Source organism: Glycine soja, chromosome 1, assembly GCF_004193775.1.
Source record: "Glycine soja cultivar W05 chromosome 1, ASM419377v2, whole genome shotgun sequence".
NCBI lineage: Eukaryota > Viridiplantae > Streptophyta > Magnoliopsida > Fabales > Fabaceae > Glycine > Glycine soja.
The window spans coordinates 1,846,615-1,858,647 of NC_041002.1; the positions used below are offsets into that span (position 1 = coordinate 1,846,615).

General features: G+C 30.5%; 2 protein-coding genes across 2 annotated transcripts; both read right to left on the bottom strand.

The window, feature by feature from the left end:
• Positions 1–4,409: 4,409 nt before the first annotated feature.
• On the bottom strand, positions 4,410–6,381 carry LOC114400060. The gene is made up of 2 exons (XM_028362362.1): positions 5,844–6,381; positions 4,410–4,717 (listed from the first exon to the last, which is right to left on the bottom strand). The coding sequence occupies exons 1-2, from the start codon at positions 6,018–6,020 to the stop codon at positions 4,505–4,507; spliced, it is 390 nt and encodes a 129-aa protein (XP_028218163.1). The 5' UTR covers positions 6,021–6,381; the 3' UTR covers positions 4,410–4,504.
• Positions 6,382–8,249: 1,868 nt separating this feature from the next.
• Positions 8,250–11,798, bottom strand: LOC114408886 (mitochondrial carnitine/acylcarnitine carrier-like protein). The gene is made up of 3 exons (XM_028372087.1): positions 11,392–11,798; positions 9,321–9,712; positions 8,250–8,939 (listed from the first exon to the last, which is right to left on the bottom strand). The coding sequence occupies exons 2-3, from the start codon at positions 9,710–9,712 to the stop codon at positions 8,438–8,440; spliced, it is 894 nt and encodes a 297-aa protein (XP_028227888.1). The 5' UTR covers positions 11,392–11,798; the 3' UTR covers positions 8,250–8,437.
• Between the last annotated feature and the right edge of the window lie 235 nt (positions 11,799–12,033).

Genomic DNA, 12,033 nt, shown 5'->3' on the forward strand with positions numbered 1-12,033 from the left:
AGGGATCAAATAATTATAAGAAACAAAAATTATATAAATTCATACTTGAATAACATTTGAAAAAATGGTGACAACCCATGCATAATATTATATAAGAAGAAGAGTATTAGGATATATAAAGTGGTTAGCTAGCATTCTTATCAGCACGAAGAGTATTAACACACCTTCTAATACATCTTTTATTATACATTTTATATTGATTATAATTTATTAAAAATATATATGATAAAAAGAAAGACTCATTAAACAAAGCGTGAGACAAAAAAATTATAATTTTAATAAATTTAAATTAATAATAAAGAATGCATTAAAAAGTGTGCATTAGAGAGTGCGTGGTTAATATTTTTCTATTAGTATTATTAATTTTGTGTCTAGATTGAAGAAATTAACTAAACGAGTTTTACATAAATAGTTGGCGAGTATATCCACATTAACTGAGTGGATGATGAATTTATAAAGTATTATTACTGATAATATAAAATATAAAATAATGCATTTAAATCTTTTAAAATTTGATTTTTTTAAATAATTAAATTAATATAATATCATTTTAACGATAATTTATAAAATTGTCATTATACTTGATATTGATTGAATGTTTTAAATATTGATGAAAATAATGTAAAAATATTTTTTAATTGAATATCCAATTAATAAAAAAAATTATTTAACTTGATACAAATAATTGTCAAATACACGTCACAAAATGAGATGATATATAACTATATGAAAAAGAATATTATATATATATATATATATATTATTAGACAATATTATACAATGTTTCAAAACATTCCCCCCAATTAAAATCATTAATTATCACATCACAACACAGTAAATATAAAATTGAAATTTATATAATAAGCTGATTAGTTTTAAAATTGACCATATATACTCATTTATTAAATCGTGCATAATTACAAAACTTAGAGAGTAGCAACAAGTCAACCACTATTAACATATAGTAACTTAATGATAAGTATCTAAAGCACATGCTGATGATGGCCAAAGTCAATTCTAATAAAAGTTGCAACTTGAAACATCCACATGTATGGATGTGTGTCAAGAGATCCAATTTAGTTAATTAAATAAGAGTGTATGGGTTATAAAATTTTTGACATTATTTTTTATTTTTGCAGATAAAAAAATATCAATATGTACTTTAACATGGGAACAATAGAAACTTACCACAATACTTTTGGTCTATAATAAATTAAATCAAAATTATTTAGATTTTTCAAATTCTCTATTCTATACTACTAGTACAGTATATGGTTATTAATTTATATTAAAAAATCGTATATGGGTTTGGTTGGGGTGCCAATCGGTTTTCCCATTACAGCTATCATCACCCCATTTATAGCAAAGAGAAAAATTAATATTAAAGATGGTAGTATCCCACATTATGATAATACAAATGCATTCATGTCATGGTTTCGGGTCAAAGGGGGCAATTAAGATTCCTTCACGACAAGTTGAATAAAATATGGGGATGTTACGCGAAGCATCCTAAGTCACTGGAAGTTCCTGTGCTTGTAAATGATGACCATGATTAATTGTTTTCATAATTCATATTTCATTGTTTTGCTTAGATTAATGAATATATCTAATGCTTGCATCATCTCATTCAAATGGTGGTTAATTAGCATTTAATGAGTGACAAATCTCCTGAAGTTGAAAAGAAACCCTAGGTATAGGAGAATAATGCGTGAGGAACTCATCAAATAGTTATAAGTGTTTGTATAGGAAAGAATAATACTTTTATTTTTATATTTATTTTCAGTTGGATATATACTTGCACATACAATATAGGCTCATAATTAATTCCATTTCGTCCCTGGGAATTTGTAAGAGCAAAATGGCCCACAAGACATTGCCAAGATGCTTGGGGTTTCCAAGTCCACAAAGTGTTGCGTTATGTCAACTGCAAGTTGCAGAAGCTACCCACCTCTCCTAGCATTTTATTTTATGCATTACCTTCATGGATCCACACCACTAATTCACTAAAAATAATATCAACAATATAATTTCTACAATAATTTCTACGTATCTATCTTTTTTTCTTTGATCTCTTTTCATTAATTACACCACCTATTTCGATGCATATCTATATCTATTCTCTTCTTATTTCTCTTGCGTATGTTAAAGGTTAATGTATACATAACTCAAATATAATATTGGAGCATGGGGTTTAATTATGGGCTTCAACATGAAGTGGCAATTGAAGACATCATTATCTTAGAACGGTTTGCCCCGATGAAAGGGAAGATTAGTCATTTAGTTGGGTACCAAAAAGAAACTTAAATATTTTTTGATTGCAAAAAATAAAATAAAATATTGGAGTGACATTTTTTTGGTGTTAATTCTCTAGTTGATAGGAGAAAAAAGACTCTTGACTAATCTGAACTTCAATTAAAAATAAATAAAGTTTGATAAAATTATTTTTGTTAAAGATTGAATTCATGTAATATCTAAATTATTTAATCTTAATTTTAGTCCATTAATCATTTGGTTTGGAATGTGATATTGGTTGCTTAATATATCTGAAATAGAAAATTAAGTACACCCAAAAACAAAGTGAAATTAAGTTGACTAATAAATATAGAGGTATTAATGTAGTTATTCTCCGACTCTCAGTTTTGAACGCAATGCAATTAGATTAATGTGCTACGGCACAATTCTAGAAGAATCTGATGATAATATTTTATCGAAAAATAAAAGCTGAAACCACTAAGGGAATATATTATTGGATCAATTGAGGAAGTTCAGGATTATGATTGTTGTCTCTATTAATAATGGTGCATAAAATAATAAAACTTGGTAGACATTGAAATAATTTCATTGGTTGGTGCATCCAAAAGATAACTAAAGTCTAAAGATGATGTTCATGGCACAACTAGAAACTGTCTGCTTGTAGCCACCATTTGATTCCATTATTATGATGAAATGAACTCTTTCTTTTAATTTTTTTTTTCCATAGCGATAATTTCACAAAAAACTTTCCTATGGATGTATTATGAGGTAATCTGAATTAGACAGATTAATTAGTTCGCCAACATGCTCAAAATTAGACATAAGGTTACATAGAAATCTGATTAATTTTTAAGTTTGTGTGTGTAAAAGAATATAACAAATCAAACCTTAAATCAATTTATGTATATTAATTAAGAGCTTATTCTCTAGATTTTGGTTGGAAGAAATTTCAGGTCAAAAAAAGAAAAACTGATATCAAATTTTCTTTTTTCTGATTCTAATTTTTCTTTCTCTTTGGGAAATAAAAGTTTCTCCTTAATCCTACTTAGAGAGAAAATTTCGTTTCTATCCTTTTCTTCATAAAGTGTTTATAAAGAGAACATCAAATACAATTTTTTCACGATTAAATTAAGAGAGATGCTATATGTTACGAAATTAATCTCTATGGAAGTAAATAAAAAAAAGTTCTTTTTTTATTGGTTAAAAAGTTAAATTAAAAAAGGAAAATAAAGGCATTTGATCACAGAAATCATAGAGAACCATTGATTTAAAGTTTTCGTGCTTAAACGTTTTGTGCGATTTAGCAATTTTCTAAAATTAAATAAAATTTCAACACGAGAATATCCATTTCATTTAAATTGCAAGATTCACGAATCACGATCACAAATAAGTATTTATCATTTTAAATTTCGTGGTCATGAAAAGATCTCCTAGCCGGCAGTAAGAGCAGGCGCTGCTGCTCATCATGTTCCTTTTTTAATTGATACCATGAAAAGTAATAAGCACAACGCCAAATATTCGATTTTTTTATAGTTATTTTATATATGTGCCATTGTTAAATTCCTTAATAAATGAATTTTTAAATGCACTTTCTTTAGCTGAGATTACATTATATTGAGAATTATAGGAATGTGATATCATTCACAAGTAATTTTAATATTTAAATATGTGATTAAGTATTTGATTCTTAGAATCCTATATATATATAGAAAAAATAAAAATATTAAAAGAAGTCAGCCTTTAAATAAGTACTAGCTAAAGATTATTCTTTGCCTTTGAACCTTAAAAAAACAAAAAGGAATAGATTTTAAACAGACATCCAAATTCCAATACAACCGTAGCTCCATTTTGTTTTTCTAAGAAATTATGTATTTCACCCACATTTACTTTAATCAATGCTAAGTGCACAACATTTTGGCTCTATTAAAAAAGTGTCATGTGATAATATAATATTTTTAAGTACCAAATTAAACAAACTATTAGTACATCAAATTTGATTATTCCCTAAACGCATCATTAGTTTTATGTTATATATTAAATCAGTAACATTTAAAAACTCTAGGCCTGTCCAAACGATGAGATCAATGGCATCTCTCTTCCAATAATTCGACTTAAATAATTAGAAATATTGGATTGTCTGAATCTGAAACCAAATGTAGTGTAATTACAGTTTATGATTTCAAATGTAGTTGAATCTACCAAAATCTAACCTCACATACTTTATTGTAATAAAGCAATGTACCACATAAGTTCAAACCCAACCACATAAATGTCTATTAATGCTCAGGGTGGAGCCAAAAGCAGTAAAAAGAAAAAACCAATATAAAGCGTATATCAGCAACCTAGTAGTTTTAAATGTGGCCAATTTGCATTTCTTTTCATTCTTCTTTGTTCTATTCTTCACCACCTGCTGCTTAGGAAGGCACGAGTTTTTAATTTCTTGCTTCTCACTCACACATTTTTCCTGCACCGATATATTTGTCAAACATAGATGATATTCATTATTCATTCCAATAATAGCATAGGATTCTGTAACTGTAACCAGCAGCAACACCATGTAAATGACTTCTGTGTTTTGTGAATAAAACTACTTTTTTTTTTATTAAGATATGCTGCAAAAGATGTTGCCAATGTAATAATAATATAAAACAGAAATGCTATAATACACTCTGCCTACGATGTTGCTAGCAATTGATTTACATTTTCGCATCATAAACCAATTGCAGGCTCTTTGGACTTTACTGCTTAATTAATTTAGATACAACCAAAAAGGAAAAGATAACATACTAGAAGCTCCATTAACTCATGATGCACATGATTTGTTTCTTTATAATCTGTGTGAGCATACACACTATGTGGTCCTCTTGCAAATTTTCATGTTAGGTATACCTTATACAAAAGCTCAAACCGAGTATTCTAATCTAACTAGAGTTGGGTACATTTTTTTAGGGTGAAAGAGACACATTATGTTAATATATTTTCTCAATTCTAGTGGTTATCATTTTATTTTTTTAGGTAAAATTATATTTTTGGTCTCTTTAATTGTCTCTAATTTAAATTTTAATTCTCCTTTATTCATGAATTTAATCCTCTAATTATGTTTAATTTTGTGAATGTGGTCTCTAAGTCCAGACTTAAACGTTAATGTTAAAAAACGATCATATGTTCCTTTATAATAGTCAATGTTTAAATGGAGACCACCTTTACGGAATTAGACATAGTTGAAAGATTAAATTCATAAATAAATTTAAAGAAAAATTAAAATCAAAATTAGAAATAATTAGAGAATCAAAGCCTTGATTGCTTATGAAATTTCAAGCTATCAATGTCTAAAATCAGGAAGTTACCTATTTTTTATTCTTTGCTATAACAGGACAATATTTAGATATCTAGGGCCGAAATTCCAAGCCCTCATTGCTTATGAAATTTAGTTTGACCGGTGGATGGTTACAGTTAATAAAAAAAATTACAGGGGTTAGTTGTAAACAAGTAAATTATAATGTTAAACATTTCATTTCATTTCTCAAAAAAATTACTATATAGGCAATTCACTACTGTTATTTTGGTAATGATTTTTTTTCTTTTCTTACCAGGGATATTTCAGGTGTCTTGATAGGAACTAATCCTTTCTCTCCATTATTTGGGAGATTGTTGAAAGTTGGAAATGAGTAGCATATTTCTCTCTTGGAACCCTGGCTGGACGAAGACTCCCCAGAAGTTTGTGTGGAATAATGGGACAAAGGGAGAGAGCTGCCACTAGAATCCATCTCTACGTAAAGCTAAAAGAACAAGCACTTTGTTGTATTAGTTTCCACGGTAGCTAGAATAATAAAACTAAAGTAATACATCCCATCTTATCTAGAACGTATATAAATCTGATTTTATGGTAATCCTGATACACAAAATAGTGATGATTCTCAGCAATATAGGTGAGTGTGACCGTGTGATGTATGTTGTAAGATAATTGTTGCTCCGTAATTGATGCTTGTGTGAAAAGGGTGTTATTTTCTTAGGCATATTCCAGCTACATGTAGATGAAGCATCAATGGTTTTCATGAGCTACTTGAAATTGATTCCCTAAACGATAAGCTTTTTTTTTTGCAAGTTGTTTATGTCATCACAGTTGTGGGCTTTCCTATTTCTATGATTATCTCAGGAAGCTAAGTATGCTGATCAGTAATCAAGATATACTTTATTTTAATCAATACAGCAACCGGTGATGTTTGTTGTCTAATTATGGAAATTGATTTTCTTTTAGCAAAATAAAAAAAAGTAGGCTTAAATGTAAACTTGTTCTTCCTGATTTTCAAAAGCTGCAATTTTGTTCATCCTATTTTAAAATAGAAACATTATATCTCATATTTTTCAAAATGGATCATTTAAGTCTCGTTTAAAATAGTGATCCTCCTTTTATGAAATATACAATTTTAATCTTTCTATTAAATGCAAAAAATATTTATTAATAAAAAATTAATCTAATATGACCCAAATTTAATGATATAATACAAAATTATTTGTTTAATCCACATTTCATATCTTAACTATTAAAATATTTTTATTTTAAAATAAGAAAACTAAATCACATATTTTATAAAAATGAGGATTAAATATTTCTATTTTAAAATAAAAAAATTAAAATTACAGATTTTAAAAAATAAAAAGACTGAATGTCTTTATTTTAAAATAAAAAAACTAAAATTATGAATTTTAAAATATAAGAAACCACAATTGCATTTAAGCCAAAAAGTTAAATAGTTGATGCACCGGATGTAAAGGTTTCTATCATCTAACTACAAGTTAACATCGATCTATAATAATTAGTAAGTTGATTTTCACGATAACTGCGCATAGAGATTGAAATTAAAAAAAAAAAATGTGCCAGATATAATTATTATTGACAAAAGGAGTGATCATGAAAAGCTCACACAATGAACTCCAAATGGTCCAGCCTAGCAATGAGAGAGATGGAGGAGTCATGAGAGGGTAGTTTGAGGTCATCCATTTGCCACTTTGGGATTTGTTTGTGTTTTGATCATATAAAAATGATGTGTACTTATTATGTATCTAGTGCTTGCTTTCCTCACTCAACAAAGAAATAACAAACAAACAAAAATCAACTGTGCTTTTAATTGGGACATTTACTCGTTCCCTCGTTTTCCTTGGACCGAGATTTTTTGAGGGTCATACATTAGTTTGTTATGGTACGTGGTACGTGCCAGTGACCATCCTATATATATATATATATATATATATATATATATATATATATATATATATATATATATATGAAAAAAAGGTTCATTGCGATGGATAGAATTAGCTAGGTAGGAACAAGAGTAGCAGGGTGTGATGTGCTGTAATTAAAAGGGTAAGACTAGGTATAAGATTGAATTAATCCAGATATTTTGCAAATTTTAAGGTGGATTTTCAGAGTTTTTGCTTTAAATTTGTTAATTTTGGGGGTCGCTATATTGTAGAATCGTCTATTGTTTTACGTGCTCTAAATATGAATACATAATATTTAACTCAAAACCCATGGATTTTTTACTGTATCAAATATAACTTTTTGTTTTAACGATATATTACTTCATTAAAATATTACTCTCATTGGTTTGCCTGGAATTCAGACACATAATTGAACATTACTATGAGTAAAATATCAAATTATTTTTAAAAATCACCATAATCATACTTAGCGTGTTTTATATCTTACGAATATAGTTAACAATTTTACCTACACAGTTACTTTTCAAAGTCCAAAATTGAAAGTTTTGTTAATTAAGATACAGTGTGTGATCTAATTCTTGCAATTTCAAATGATTCTATCCTAATATTGTGGATTAAAAAAATTTCAAGCAACAACAACAACACCAACGCCTTATCCCACTAGGTGGGTCGGCTACATGGATCAACTTCCGCCATAATGTTCTATCAAGTACCATACTTCTATCCAAACCATTAAAAAAATTTCAAGCATGAAGATAAAAACACAACTCTGAAATAAAAAGGCTGCATGCATATTACCACGGGTGAAAGAATGATTCCTTGAAGCAATAACAAGTTAAGCCTTTGTGGCCATATTGTAATTGCAATGCATGAAATGGAAATGTTTTTGGAATTAAAAGGAAAAGGAAACATGTGCACCCAATGGCACCCCTCCTATCAAGCCTGCTGTATGAATTATTCATCCCAGAGCTGATCTTGTCATCTCATAAGCCAAGAAGCAAGCTGCATTGGCAGGAACACTTCGGGCCATTGCAGGACCAAAACCCTTATAAAGGCCCTTGATCCCCTCAGAAGCTGAAATTCTTCTGAAAGCATCAATTGAACCAGAGAACTTTGGGTTTTTGTAATCATCTACTTGAATCACACTCTTAACAACATCAGTCGGGTAAACCATGAGCCAGAAAGCAGCTCCAGCCACACCTCCAGCAAGCATCAGAGAACCTCTACCCAGTCCTGAGGTATCAGTGCCACCTGCAAGTAATCGCTTTAATGCTTCATATACACCAAACATTGCAGCATTTCCAGGTACTTCGCGAGCCATGGTGGGAACCAAGCCCTTGAAAAGACCTTTTACGCCCCCTTCTGACCTGAGAACTTGCCTGGCCACATCCATGGGTCCCCCATATTTCACTGCCACTGCAGCTGTTCCAGTGCCAGCTAGCACACTTTGTGCTTGCAATCTGATATTCACAATGAGACAAAATCAATAAATACATAGTTTGAGTACTTAATATGAAAAATGGATTCAGTTAAAGTTAACCAAGACTAATCTGCAGCTCAATTCATTCAGCTTATTCTCATGACTATCTAATTTCATGTCAACCACCAGATACATGATTGAAATTGATTACATGAGAACTTAAAGAAGAAACATCTCTTAGAAAACAAGGAAAAAAAAACTTAGTTCTAGCTAGAAAAGTTATTAGTTTTCAAAGAGGTCAAAATCTACAAAAAAATTTAGAAGTAGAAAAAAGAAACTACAGATATAGAAGTTGATAGAAAGAAAATACAGGAAATGCAACTAAATCATGACAATTAAAGCATCATCAATGACCTCTGACCTGCATTTGATCAATTCAGTTGGGCAAGCTAGAAAAGAAACAGCAACTCCAGCTCCAGCTCCACAAACAACCTGCTGATTTATTGTGAGGGTAGCACCGGGATGCGACCTCAGTAATGCTTCCATTTGTCCCCTAACTGTAAACAGGACAGCATTGAAGGCAGCTACTGTGGCAAGTGGGGCTCCCATACCCTTGTATAAACCCCTTGGCCCTTCAGCTGCCACCGTCTGCTTGACAGCATCAATTGCACCAGAATACTTGGGAAGCTGGCCGGGGAGTGGTGTTGGCTGGCTCTGGAGCTTGACCTTGATGGTGTCAAATGGGTGTCCAACTATCAGTTGTGCTGCCCCTCCAACAGTCCCAGCTGTTAGGTCCTTTGCCACATCTCCCATCTGAAAATTCAGAATTCCAAGAATGAAAACTGAGGATTAAGACAAGTAACTGAACATGTGAAGTAAAATTACTATCACAATAAAATTTATGATTCTTGAGAAAACAGCTCATTTAAAGAATACTGGAGAAAACATAAATCTTGGTCATGCACTTTATCTCTACAGAAGCATTGAACAGGATTGTATGGTGTCTGTTTCTTATTAATTTCTTTGTCCGCATGAAAATGTGCCTGAAGTTCAAGTAATATATGATGTTTTTTGGGGTAAATTTATAGCCAAGAGAAAAGCTAGACTTCATCAAAGTAAGCCCCCATTTTAGGGCCTAAAGTTTTAAGCCTCATTCACACCCGTCCATAACTGTGCAAAATCTGATGCCAGAAATAAATCCAAATAAATTCCTGTAATAGCCAATAGTGACAACATCTGGTTAGGCTTGGAAGGAAAGGAAGGGAAAAAGTTGCCGGTATCAAGATCAAAGCTTGTTATGAATACATGCACTACCTTTTCTTTAACTTCATTTCCTTTCTATCGAAAGATGCATGGGAAACCAAAAAAGGAAAGGAAATAGTGAAACCCATCTTCATGTTGAGGTCTCAGATAACAGTTTTTGAAATGTACTCATGATCATACTCACATTGATATTAAAAAAAAAAAATACATGATCACACCAATTGAAACAGAAAATGGAGACTTAAAATATTAAAAAGACTCAAATAAATATAATAAAAATCAAAGTTATAAAAAGATTATACAATAAAGTAAACTAACAGAATGTTGAAAAATATAACAATTGTAACAACATTAAGTGTTCTCCTACACAACAGCATAAGGAGTGAGAACAAACTGAAGTAAATATTTATACTTCCATTCATGCATATTCTACTCTCTTAATCAATGATTCATGTGTTGTAGTTGAATAGTGATTAAAAACTTCAGAAGTGACAGATGAGAAAGCATCAACAGCCATAGAGAAATTCTGCAAGAAATACATGTTCATATATGCAACACAGAGTATATACTCATGCATCATCCTTTCCAGCAGCAGCAGGTTCGTTTTAAGGTTTTCAAAAGCTCAACTTCATTCATATTTTATATAAAATAAACTGAAAGGCATGTCCTGAGATCCTGCAAATACATCTTAGAGCTAGAACCGTTTTTCTTATGCCAGTCTTATTTAAAGACATATGACATTCAATTCACATCCCTTTGTGATCAACCATATACTTGATGCCCATGGTCCATTAACTCTCTCATAGGATATCCAGATACAACAAAAAAGTGAAATTAAAAGCGGTTCAAATTGAAACAGGTTAAGCAAAGTGACAATCCATCTTCCACTGTTTTTGCTTCATAGATTAGAAAAATAACCACATATTGCTTACAAAAAACCATTCCTTTTGCTCATTTAACGAAGCACCCACAAATTCACACACAGCTTCAAGACAAATTCCCGAAAATAACAACGAATGAAACACAATAGATGCAGTGACAAACGTATCAATCAAGTTAATGATCGTCTAACTAAATTAGATTCCCCAGAAATTAAAAAAGAAAAAAGCTATTTTATCAATCAAACATCAAAGGTAGAATACAAATAGAGTTTAAGGAATCGGATCACCATTGACACGTGCATTTATTCATCTCAAAAAATGAACTTTAGAAGAAAGCTAGAATGTTACCGTGCTTTCGCTGGTTCCCAATTAAATGGATGAAGAAAGAATCAAGTTCAACCAACACTTTTGTCAGAAAAGCAGAGTGAAGAAAAGGGTAGAATTGTATGTTGAATAGAAGACGATGAGAGAGGTTTTGATTGAAATGGAAGGGGTTCAAAATCAAAAGAAGGGGTGTTAGGTGAATCTCTGAGGTGGGTTTCTCAGGTGACAGATAATGATCCAAATGCAAGACACACGAAAATAGTAAGAGTCACAGAGCCAGAACAAAGTTTTGAGAGAGATGTGCAATGCAACGCACAAATGCAGAGAGGTTGAGATGACGACAGAGGATTTGTCACAAACTCACTCTCTGTCTGTCTGTCTGTGCCTCCAATGAATCACAGTTACAAAATTATAGTGGACACTCTACACACACACGAGACGTGGAAATTCAATTTATTTTCATACAAATATTTATTTATGCAAAAAAGGAAAAGGAAGATTGATGTAGTAGTGACTAGTGAGAGAAAAAATAATATTAAAAATATTTTATATAAATAATATATCTTAAAAGCATGATTAAAAAATTTAAAATAAAAATATTTTTACTGAGAAATAGAAAATTCTATTATTTATAATTTTTTTATATTTATATAATAAATATATTTT

Excerpts from the sequence above, each read along its gene's own strand:
- LOC114400060 (XM_028362362.1), bottom strand. The coding sequence starts at position 6,020 with ATGGATTCTAGTGGCAGCTCTCTCCCTTTGTCCCATTATTCCACACAA. Across the intron at positions 4,718-5,843 it reads AGACACCTGAAATATCCCTG|GAAAAATGTGTGAGTGAGAA; the intron begins GTAAGAAAAGAA and ends ATATCGGTGCAG.
- LOC114408886 (XM_028372087.1), bottom strand. The coding sequence starts at position 9,712 with ATGGGAGATGTGGCAAAGGACCTAACAGCTGGGACTGTTGGAGGGGCA. Across the intron at positions 8,940-9,320 it reads ACTGAATTGATCAAATGCAG|ATTGCAAGCACAAAGTGTGC; the intron begins GTCAGAGGTCAT and ends TGTGAATATCAG.